We start from the raw sequence: 12664 nt of genomic DNA, 5'->3' as shown, positions 1-12664 counted from the left end.
TTAGCACCACAAAAAAAAAAAAAAAAAAAAAAAAGGGAGAGAGAGAGAGAGAGAAAGAAAAGAAATTAGCTGAATTGGGCTGGAGATGTAGTTTAGTGGTAGGGCATTTTCTGAGCATGAGGTCCTGCCCTGGGTTTGATCTCTAGCACCACATAAAAGAAAAAAAAAAATAGTTGAATCAATCAGATTAAATGGACATTAATTCTGGATAAAATATTAGGAGAAAAACCTTAGCCTGGTAGATTGTGGGCTTGAAAGATAAGTCTGAAGGAACTTTGGATGGTGTAGAGGAGAATGGGGTAGAAGGGGGTGAAGGACAGAAAGATAGAATGAAACAGACAGTATTACCCTATATATATGTATGATGACATGAATGATGTGAATCTACCTTGTGTACAACCATAGAAATGAAAAGTTGTACCCTATTTGTGTACAATGAATCAAAATGCAGTCTATAAAAATAAAAAATATTTTAATTAAAAAAGAAAGATAGGTCTGAAACAGTAATAGTATTAATAACAACAACAGCAGCTAACTTTTTTTGAACAATTAAAAGTTACACCATACATGTAATCATTTTTATGAACATTTTAAAAAGTTAGCTGCTGTTATTATGTAATTTATTTCATTGAATCTTCCAATAGTTCACTGCGGTTTTTACTAGTTATCCCCGTTTTTTAAAATGTGAAAACCAAGCTACAGAGAAGTAGCCAAAGATCACAGAATTAGTATATGTTAGAGGTGGAATACAAACTAACTATAGACTTGCTCTTAACCACTACTTCAGTTTTTTTTTTTTCTTTTTTTTTTTTTATTGTAAACAAATGGGATACATGTTGTTTCTCTGTTTGTACATGGCGTAAAGGCATACCATTTGTGTAATCATCTACTTCAAGTTTTTGCTCATGGTTCTATTATATGCAAGGAGTGGGGCTTTGTCTCTGCCACTCTCTCAAATATGTGTTAGGCATCCTTCCAGGCAAAATTATTATAGAATGTTAGAAGGTCACCTAAAGTAGGCAGACCACATAAGGAAACAACCACTTACCTGCAGAATAAGAGGAATTCTCTCCCAAAGCTCTGACTCTAAAGAGAAGGAGAAAGTACGTTTAACACAATTAGATATCCACATTTATTTGCAAAGTTACCAAAACTTGTATGCGCCTCAGTAAGGATAGGCCAATGCTAGATATTTCCTCACTCCCTCCTTCTACAAACATTATTAAGCCCCTATTATTAGATGGCAAAGTGGCAGTTCCTAAGGATGGGAATGATGTATGGAAATAAATGCAAGCTAGTACTGATCCAGAACAGAAACATGTACAAGATTCAGCAGGAGGACTGAAGATGTGACTCAGTGGTAGAATGCTTGACTAATATGCACAAGGCCCTGAACTTAATCCCCAGCACTGCAAAAGAAAAAAAAAAAAGGATTCAATAGGACATACAAAGCAAAGTGTAGTCACCTCTACCAAAGAGGTGAAACTATTTGAACTGAGTTTTTTAAAATGAGGAACTATATATGGATGCGATGGCAAAGGCCTGTAACCCCAGCGACTGGAGAAGCTGAGACAGGAAGATCCCAAGTTTAAGGACAGTTTCAGCAACTTATTAAGTCTCTGTTTCAAAATAAAAAATAAAAGGCTGGGGATGTAGCTCAGTGGTTAAGCACCTTTGGGTTCAATCCCCAGTACCAACAAAACAAAACAAAACAAAACAAAAATGAGGAACTATGGGCTGAGGTATAGTAGATCACTTGCCTAGCATGTACAAGATCCTAGGTTTAATCCCCAGCACAGAAATAAATAAGTAAATAAAAAGGAACTGTTGTTAATTATTTAGCTTTGCAAGAAAGGCATTCTAGGGAGAAATATGAAAGGGTATGTTTGGGGAACAGCAAGCAATAGGCTCTGAGTGGAATTTAAGTAGTAGGGAAGGAGGCAGGGTAAAAAGATAAAGTTGGAGAAGTATTCAGAGGCCAGGTCATGAAGAACCCCATATGCTATACTAAGGAGTTTGGTCTTTACTCTCTCTAGGCAATGGGATGCTCTTGGCAGATTTTAGGCACAGGAGTGATATCTGAGCTTGTGTTTTGGAATAGGAAGCAAGTGAGTGATAGAACAGGAAGAAGTAAGACTGAGGAAAAGAAAACAAGTGAGGTGGTTCTTGCCAAAGCCCAGAAGAAAAAAGATAAAAGCCTTGCATTATTAGAACAGTCTGAGGGAAGGTGTGATTGCATACACCTGTAATCCCAACTACTTGACAGGCTGAGGTTAGAGGATAGCAAGTTTGAGAGTAGTCCAAGCAACTTAGCAACTTAAGAAAACCCTGTCTCAAAATAAAAAAGGGTAAGGATATAGCTTTGTGGTAGTCCCCAGAACTAAAAAAAAAAAACAGTAATGATAGTCATACTGCATTTGGAAGCCAGAGTACAGGAAAGAGAATAATATGTAACATGTAAAGTGACCAGCATGGTCTTAGTAGTTGATTATCAAATAGTAGCTGACTGCTAATGATGAAAAAATAGATTGAGACAAAAAGGAAATAAGAAAAAGGATTCAACAAAATGTGAAGTACTCATAAAATCATCAAGTCATGTGAATGTCCAGGAAGACAAGCAATTAATTGTTTATATCCTGTGCCTATTACACATAAGACACTTGATAAATATCTGCTGAATAGAGAAATAAACTACCAAATGCATTTCATGAGTATCTAGAGAAAAACATTGGGGAGGGTATACTCTATAAGCAGTTCAGTAAAACAACAACTTGGGTTTGAACCCTAATTCTGACTCATATTAGCTATGTCATTTTAGAGAAAGAGATTGATGTCTCTGGACCTCAATTATTTATGTAAATAATTCAGATACTATCACCCATTTTACCAGGTCACTATGAGAGTTGATTCATTCCCTAAACAAATATTTATTAAATGTTCACTGCCAGACTTCATTCCAAGTCTTAGGAATTAGGCAGTAAACAAAACTAATGAAATCTCTATCACCATGATGCTTATCTTCAGGGGAAGAATGTATAAAATGCATTAAAGAGTAATATCTGATTAAGAAAAATAAAGCAAGGTAAAGGGACAGAGACTGACAGAGGTATTTTACATACAGTAGTAACGGAAGACTTCTCCGATGAGCTGATGTTCAGGCCCAAACGTGAATAAAGTCAGAGGGTGAGTCATATGGATATCTGAAGAAAGAATGTGCAAAAATCTGGGAAAGTGCTTAGATCATCCAGGGATGGGAAGGCATCAGTGTGTCAAAGTTGAATAACTAGCATAAAATGAGGGAGCAGATTATGTAAGGCTTTGTGGGCAATGGTAAGGATTGTACATTTTATTCTGAGTAAGAGGAGATACCACTGGAGAATTCTGAGCAGAAGAGTGGTGATGTGAGCTAACTTGGTTTTGAAAGAATCACTCTGATTTTAGTGTGAAGGAGAGAAGACAAAAGTAAACACAAGGAGATCAGTTAGGAAAAAGGGTGATGGTAGCAAAAGTGATGTGAAGATGAAGAGCTGGTCCCCAGTGGTTTAGCAAACCAAAAAGCATCAGACTAAAAACCAAAGGTCAGAAATGGTTTGATTTAGGGGCTGGGTTGTGGCTCAGTAGTAGAGCTCTTGTCTACAATGTATGAGGCACTGGGTTTGATTCTCAGCACTACACATAAATAAATAAAATAAAGATTCAGCAACAACTAAAAAAATTTTTTAAATTAGTTTGATTTAGTTGGGCACTATGGCATATGCCTATAAACCCAGCAATTTGGGAGATTGAAGCAGGAAAATCACAAGTTTGAGGTCAGCCTCAACAATTTAGCAAGACCCTGTCTCAAAATTTAAAAACTGTTTTTAAAGGGCTGGGAATGCAGATCAGTTGTAGAGAGCCCCTGGGTTCAATCCCTAGCATTGGGGGAAAAAAAAAGGTCTGACTCTATTTCAAAAGAGGAGCCAGGGCTGGGGTTGTGACTCAGTGGTAGAGCACTTGCCTAGCATGTGTGAGGCACTGGATTCAATCCTCAGCGCCACATAAAGATAAATAAATAAAAGGTGTTGTGTCCATCTACAACTAAAAATATTTCTTAAAAAAAGTGGAGCCAACAGGTTTTGTTGAAGAATTGGGTATAAAATAAGAGAACTAATAGTTCCATTCATCTATAACCAGATGACTGGAACTGCCTTTGAGAATGGGGAAGAAGTAAGATGGTAGCAGATTAAAAATGCTTAGTAGGGCTGGGGGTGTAGCTCAGTGGTAGAGCACTTGCCTAGCACATATGAGGCACTGGGTTCAATCCTCAGCACCACATAAAAATAAATAAAATAAAGATATTGTGTCCATCTACAACTAACAGATATTTTTTAAAAAGATGCTTAGTAGACATAGAAGTGGACATGAAGAAAGAAAAATGCTATGTGAACTACAAATGCTACTGTTAACTATATTTGTTACTAATATCCTTACCTGCAGAGAGAAAAGCCTTGCTTAAAAATGGTATTGTTCCGCAGGCACAGCACCTACAGCAAAATAGTCATGTTAGGACAATCTTAACCTTGTACAGGACTTCAAGTACTTCTTTGCAAAGAGGCTGGAAACCCACAATACACAAACCCAAAAAAACCTAGCAAAGAAGGTAGACTACAGTTAATACCAAACATGCAAGCAACCAAGGTAATGATCTCTCCTAAATGCTCAAAAACAAAAAGTTCTTTCCCATCCTATTTCCCCTTTCCAATTTGATCTATGTTTTTCTAATACTAATCAGTATCTATTATGCATCTGCCATAATAAGATGGGCTTTCTAAAATCTTTAATTCCCAAACACTACAAGATAATTTTATAAGTGAGGTCTGAAAATTACAGTTGAGAAGAGGCTAAGAGGACTCTTACTCCAAAGGTTATGCCTCTATTATAGCACATTGTCTCTCTCAATAATAATTACAATATATCAACAGTGACAAGACAATAATAATGATAGGTGACAGCAGTGGCAGCTTTCCCTCTTTATTTCAATCTCACTCTGGGGCCTGGAGGCATGGCTCAGTGGTACAGAGCTTGCCTAGTATGCACAAGGGCCCTGATTTCCATACCCATCACACACACACCAAAACTCATCCTGCCCTGCTAGCACCCATTTGAAAGATCAGTAGTGTCTTTTTTGGGGGATTCAACCTAGAGGCACTTTACCACTGAGCTATACCCCCAGGCCCCTCCCCACACTTTTCTTTGGTGCCAGGGATTGAACTCAGGTGCTTAACCACTGAGCACATCCCCAGTCCTTTTTATTTTTTATTTTAAGACAGGGTCTCAGTAGGTTGTTTACAGCCTCGCTAAGTTGCTGAAGCTGGCTTCAAACCTGCAATTCTCCTGCCTCAGCCTCTGGAACCACTGGGATTACAGGCATGAGCCACCATGCCCAGCCCCCAACCCTTTTTGTTTTTCACTTTGAGATAGGGTCTCACTAAGTTCCTGAAGCTGGCCTCAAACTTGTGATTCTCCTGTATCAGCCACCAGAGCACATGGGATTACAGGCATGCCCCATCATGCCCCGCTCAGTAGTATAGTTACTAAAGAAGTATTTAACATACAGGAGGCCTTTTTTATGAACTAGATAACAAATACTAAATGTCTATCCTTAAGGTTCCATATAATAAAGAGAAAATCCTGCCCACTATGAATAACAATTCCTTCAACATGTATGTGTGAAAAGCCCATTATGCAAAAATGAAAAATCTGAGAAACTGTTACAGTCAAGAGGAACTGAAGGAAACATGATGACTATACATAATGTAATATTCTAAAAGGAATCCTGGACCAGAAAAAAAAATCATTTTAATCTTAGGAAATCTGAATAAAGCATGGACTTGAGTTAATAATAATATATCCATATTGGTTCATTAAGGCTGGAGTTGTTGCTCAGTGGTAGAGCACTTGCCTGGCATGTGTGAGGCCCTAGGTTCGATACTCAGCATCACATATAAATAAATAAAATAAAAAATCTATTGATAGCTAAAAAAAATTAAAACAAAAAAAATTGTTTAAATATTGGTTCAGGGCTGGGGTTGTGGTTCAGTGGTAGAGTACTCGCCAATCATACATGAGGCCTTGGGTTTGATCCTCAGCACCATATAAAAATAAAATAAAAGTATTGTGTCCATCTACAACTTAAAAAAGAAAACATATTAAAAGACAAATATTGGTTCATTAAAAATGTACCCTACTGGGCTGGGGATATAGCTCAGTTGGTAGAGTGCTTGCCTCACAAGCACAAGACCCTGGGTTCACGTCCCCAGCACTGCAAAAAAAAAAAAAAAAATGTACCCTACTAACGTAAAAATTAATAATAGAGTATACTGGGATATATATGAACTCTATTATCTTTGCAGTTTTTCTATAAATTTAAAAGTATTCTAAAACAAGTTTATTTTTAAAAAGGCTTTTATGTGTCAACTATGGTGTTAGGTGGACTATGGTGTTAGGTTTAGTTGTAGGTGGACACAATACCTTTATTTTATTTATTTTTATGTGGTGTTGAGAATCAAACCCAGTAGCTCATGCATGCTACCCACTCTACCACTCAGCTACAACCCCAGCCTTACTGAGCTAAATTTTAAAGAGAATATAAAAACAAAATGTAACAACATGGATGAACTTTGAAAACACAGTAAATAAGAAGCTGGGTATGATGGCACATGCCTGTAATCCCAAAGGCTGGAGAGACTGAGACAGGAAGATAGCATGTTCGAGGACAGCCTCAGCAACTAAGTGAGGCCCTCAGCAACTTAGTGAGACCCTGTCTCAAAATAAAAAAAATAGAAAGGGCTGGGAATGTAGCTCAGTGGTAAAGTACCCCTGGGTTCAATCCTCAGTACCAAAAAAAGAAAAAGAAAAAAAAAAAAAAACTAAACAAAAAGAGCCAATCACAAAGGACCAGATATTGTCTATGAAACATCCAGAAGAGGCAAATCTATAGAGAAAAGATGTATAATAGCAATTGCCTTTGGCTAGAGAGTCTGGGAGCTGGAATGACAACAAAGGGGTATAGGGTTTCTTTTTGGAGGGATGAAATGATATACTTGTTTTAAAGAGCCAAGCAATATCACAGTCATTCCGTGAAGTCAAAATAGGTGTCATGAATAATGAGCACACCTGGCAGAATATTCAGGTGGATATGGCGAAAGTTCTTAGTTTTTGCAGTGTTACAGACATAGCTGAGGATCTGCTCAGTCATGAAACTTCTTCCTAAACAAATGCCTAGAGCATGGATATACAAAAAGTTTCCATATTACTTAAGAAATTCACTAAAACTCTTAACTTCACCCAAGGATCCATATGTAGCATAGAGATCCTCATAGGCTAGGGTCATGTTTTATTCCTCTCAAGCAATGATTCATAATCAAAGTTTGTTTTGTTAAATAAATAATTAGAAAGTAGTAAATGGATAATAATCATTGCTACCATTTACTAAGTACTAATATCTATTTTCTTCATGACCTACCCTGTCTCTAAATCATAACCTTAAAAGAGGTATTACTGTCTCCATTTTATAGTGGAAGAAACTGAAATTAAGTAACTTACTCAAGGTCACACAGCTACTATCAAACCTATATAGGATTATCAGTTTCTCTGACTCCAAAGTCTATAATTTCTCCACTATTCTATAACATGTCTCAAATGAATGAAGGGGTGATACTTAGGAAATCATAAGTGCAAAAGATCAAACTTAGGAAAAGTCTCTTAGTGAAGGTGAGGCCATTAAGATAGGGAAGGACATGAGCAGACAGAATGAAGGGCAAAAAGCGCATAGATTAATCCAAAAAAGCACAATTAAATGACAGACCAAAGACTTTGCAAGTATTGTGCATTATTTTTACCTACCGGGCTGGGGATGTAGCTCAGTTGGTACAGTGCTTGCCTCACAAGCACAAGGCCCTGCGTTCAATCCCCAGCACCGCAAAAAAAAAAAAAAAAAAAAAAAAAAAAAAAAAAAAAATTTTACCTACCAAACAAGCATAACAGGGAACTGAGAGCCCTTGGAGATCTCAGGTGGTTGCCCTATCACAGGCCGCATACCTCAAAGTTACAACAGTTAACTTAGAAGTTCCTTCTGGTCAAGATTTTTTTAGCCATGACAAACAATGGAAATCGGAGTGAATCGAATATATATTTTAAATGGGTCATTTCATACTGAAGAGGCACCGGATAGAAAGATTCAGATGAGTCTGCTTTCTCCTCATTTTAATTGTTCAGATTTCTGAGTCTCTAGCTAAGGATATAATTATCTAAAAGCTAGACTTAAACAGTTGACAACTTTCTGGAAGACATTCAAATTGTGGTGTGAACTCTTCAGCTCTGGGAAATGTGCTTCCTTCCCTCTGCTATGCTTGGCATTATTTATCAGGACAAAAGTAATCTATTTTGAGACTGAATCCATAAATACTTCCTCCCCCCAATCAGTAGATGAAGAGTGGCTCTGGCTCTGCAAGTGGAAGAGGAGGTTTAGTGATGCCAGTGAATGAATGAATGAGGACACAGCTGCCACAGTGGGTTACAAAAATAGTTGTCCTGTGAGCTCTGGAGCCAGGAAGCAAAAAAAGGACTGCACAGTTACCAAAAAATCAAAGTCACAGACAAAACCTATACCATGTGGGTATCCTCAAACACTAGAGCCTATACGGGGTCAGGCATGTAGTGGTTCAGGGGTTCAGGGGTTCAGGGGTTCTCTAGTTGTTGACAGACCTTTTGTTATTTTTTGTTTTTATGTGGTGCTGAGGATTGAACCCAGTGCCTTACACATGCTAGGCAAGCATTCTACCACTGAGCTACAACCCAGTCCCAGGAGTCTTATTAAGGAAGTCGATACCTGTGTCATTATGTTGGAGTCTTGACCCTATATTTTTCTAGCATTTGCAGAGTTTCTGGTCTAAATCCTAGGTCTTTGATCCATCAAAGTTTGTCTCTGCATAGATTCTTCTGGCAGTTAGGAACACAAGTTTTATAATCCTCCTGATTCGAGTTTCCTCATCTCTTGTGTCTACCAGGATTATCTCATACTATTGGGAAGACCAAATAAAATCATGCAATAGATAGCAGTTTATTAACCTTAGAATAACAATATTTTGCTTACATTATCCTTCGCACCTTACAAAGTACTTCCTCCTACTTACTTTATAATCTTGAAAACAATTCTATGTAATGGCATCATTATCTGCAATTCATAGATAGAAAACTGAAGCACAGAGAGGTTAAATAACCTGCCCAAGATCATATAGCTAACAAGAGACAGAACCCAGGTCGGATACAAATCTCATGAGTTTTTTTTTCATAAGTGTAAAGAATTAACTAACATTGTAAGACAGACTGAAGCAAGGACTGTCACATTGTTGGGGGACAGATAGATGAGAATGGTGGGAATATGAGGTTAAGAGAATAATTCTATAAAATGGGCCCACTATGCTGACCCCACATGCTTTCTTTGCCAAAAAGCAATTTGCCTGCAGCCCCACCAGGTCTACATGTACAGGATATGTCACATTCCTCAGTAAACTGAGGCAGGCACAAAGGTCAAAAGTCAGTGTAGGTAATAAAGGAGGGAGGTGGAGAGAGGGTGATGACTGGTTGTCAAAGAGAGAACAACGGGTTTCTAATGGTTAACCCCCAAGATTGTGCTCCTCAGCACTCTGGGTTGCTAACAGTTAACCTCCATGCTGCTGCCCTTGGTCAAGGATATGGGGAAGAAAGAGAAGGCAATAATTAAAGAGGGGTGTTCCCAGTCTATTAAAAAGCAAGTAGCACCCCCTCCTACAGGTTTTTCGGTTCCAAGGTCCCACTTCTCTTCAATAGGTAGTGCCAAGGGGGAGAGTACTCCAAGTAAGAAGGAATCACGAGATCAAAAATCAGGAATTCAAGGTTGGGGTCATAATTCAGTGATGAAGTGCTTCCCTAGCATGTGTGATGTACTGGGTTCAGTTCTCAGCAGTGCATTATAAATAAAATAAAGGTCCACTGACAACTAAAAAATTTTTGAAAAAAAATCAGGAATTCAGCATTTCAAAAATAATGACACCCAGGCAAAATGGTCCTCTGCTATTGTCCCAGCTATTTGTGAGGCTAAGGTAGGAGGCTCACTTGAGCTCACAAGATGGAGACAAGACTAAGCAATACAGTGAGAATCCTTCTCAAGAAAGAAAAATAATGCGAAGACTAGCTGATCGAGCAGAATGAAAGAATAAAGTAAGAAATCAAAGAGTCTGGAAGGGAACAATTGGACTTGGAGGAGTCCTAGTATTGTAGACGATGGCCTTAAGGACAGACTTCCTTGGGTTCTTCTGGAGGACGGAATGGAAGGAAATAGTATTCCTTGAAAAATACCCGGAGGGCATTCCACAGAACCAAGGCAAACATAGCAGAAAAGTAGTCGCCAATGAGACAGATCCATGAACAGCAATGAGCATGCTGACTTCTGTATTATGGAGATATGGTCTCTACAATTTAATGCCTAAAATAAGTTTTTAATGTAAATTGCAAGAAAAAAATTAATCTAAGCAGCATCATACAACTAAAAGAGCCCACCCAACTGAAATCTTAAATCTGTTAAAAGAATGGGCAGTCAAGGGCAGTGGTGCATGTCAGTAAGCCCAGTTACTCTAACTACAGGTACTCAGGTGGCTGAGGCAGGACTGCAAATTCGAAGAAAGGCTCAGTTACCTGTCTCAAAAACAAAACAAAACAGGGTTGGGGAGGTAGCCTCTATGTTAGAGCACCCTAGGATGAATACCCAATACGGGGAGTGGGAGGGGTGGAATGCGTTTAAGAAAGGTGTTTCACACGATTCTATGACAGATACTTAAGGTTTTGAAAGTAAAATGCAGTTTATCATTACTCTTCCCTTAATCACCAGGTAGCTTCACGTCCCAACCAATTCAGCAAGACAAAATTTTTTCAGCAGAAAAATTCTGGAAGGTGATTAAATGCAAAATAAAATTTAAAATGACCTGTTCAAGATCAGACAATTTCTGGTGACCATATCTCGGTGCCAACTTTTCCTTTGTGGGGCTCTCCCCTTCCCAGACACTGGGTGGCTACGGTGGCACGTGGAAGGGGCGTGGCTTAGGCCTGTGCAGACAACTGCACCGGAGGCGGAGGAAGCACTACATCCCCTTTGACAGCGAGCGCCGCACAGACTGCTGGGAAAGGCCTGTTTCTCCCAAGGTCTAGTACCCGGATGCCTGCCTGCCGCCATCCTCTAGCTCTACTCTCCCCACTGCTTTCCCCAGCGCCCTGCGTGGATTCTAGGTTACCTTCCCCAGGGTTCCGTTCATTTTTTGCTGCTGCGATCTCTAAAGGTGCAAATCGAAGCTCCCTCCCAGCAGTCGCGATTCCTTTGCGTCTGAAAATGCTGACGGAACGGCCTTGATCAGGTCCGGCAACAATATCCCACCGAGAATCACTCCACTACTGCAGCACCTTGGTTCCGGCAGCTTCCGAGACTCAACGTCGAAAAATGCTCCCTATACTCCACTCCTCACTACGGCTTAAGTGTCACCTTCACTGCTGTTTTTCCAAGCAGAATTGGTTGTCATCTCTATTGCTCGGGTGTTTTGCACACAGTTCTGGCATCTCATCTGCTGAACTATATATACATGTATATTTTTTATTTGTTACTATCTGTGCTTCATATTTGATCGAGTTCCTTAAGGACTCAGATCCGTCTGATTAATTCATTCCAGCGTCTAGCACATCCAGCGTCTAGCACAAAACGTGGAAATCTTGACTTCTGACCTCGATTTCAAAACTGACTGACCCAATGTGAACCTGACATTCGATAGCCTTGTAATTGACAACTTTTATCGAATGGCCACCATACTTAATATTCAGTACATCACTTTATTCCTCAGAACAATCCTGGCGGGGAACTATCACTTGATCGTATAGATAGATATTGATGCATCAAGAGATTAAGGGACTTGTCTCAGGACAGTTGAGACAGAGTTGGGTTTCAAACTCGTGTCTGATTTTGTAATCCCTTCGTACATGAGATAAAATCACTTTACGCATTTACTTACTTTACCCTCAGTAAATCAACCATTTGCATAACACTGTTTTGTGCCAGTCCTTCGAAAGAATCCTGGGCACACAAAAATGAATGTTAAGTGGTCCCTTACCTTAAGTAGCACATAGAAATTAGTTGGGAGGCCAAGTCATAAACAAGCAAATTATAGAGCAATGAGGAATTCAAGTTACAGCAATATACACATACACTGTGTACAAAGTGCATAAGCAGATAAAGTCAGCATCATGTGAAATAAATTTGAAATACGTTGGTTAGCAATTAAAAATTGTTGCTTTTGCTTAGCTTTTATTATTGTTACTGGAAGGAAAATGTGTAAAAGCAGGTAAATATGAATGGGGTTTCAATGACAGGGAATTTGGTTTACTGCCAAAATCCCTATCCTAATATTTTATCAATGCTTTAGATGATGAAATTCCAAGGAGCCACAGAGATATGTGTATGTAAATCTGCTTCTCCCCAAAGGTAGCTCTTCTCCCTTCTGGGGCAGACCTGCTAGGTAGACTATGATGGTTAATCGTATATGTCAACCTGACTGAGCAATGGGGTGCCCAGGTATTTGGTGAAATATCATTCTGGGTGTTACTG

At 38.9% G+C, this 12664-nt stretch overlaps 1 protein-coding gene across 1 annotated transcript in view; it reads right to left on the bottom strand.

The window, feature by feature from the left end:
* Positions 1-11460, bottom strand: part of Mrpl48 (mitochondrial ribosomal protein L48) — a 59360-nt gene extending 47900 nt beyond the window's left edge. The window contains exons 1-3 of the mRNA XM_047516975.1: positions 11307-11460; positions 4471-4523; positions 1049-1086 (exon numbers count right to left, since the gene is read on the bottom strand). Coding sequence (XP_047372931.1) covers positions 1049-1086; positions 4471-4523; positions 11307-11327 — 112 coding nt within the window. The 5' untranslated portion in view covers positions 11328-11460. The remainder of the gene's footprint in view (positions 1-1048; positions 1087-4470; positions 4524-11306) is intronic.
* Between the last annotated feature and the right edge of the window lie 1204 nt (positions 11461-12664).

The sequence above is a fragment of the Sciurus carolinensis genome, chromosome 11 (assembly GCF_902686445.1).
Source record: "Sciurus carolinensis chromosome 11, mSciCar1.2, whole genome shotgun sequence".
In the NCBI taxonomy this organism is placed as follows: Eukaryota; Metazoa; Chordata; class Mammalia; order Rodentia; family Sciuridae; genus Sciurus; species Sciurus carolinensis.
Note: the sequence above shows the minus strand (reverse complement) of the source record. Positions and strands in the feature narration are given on the sequence as shown.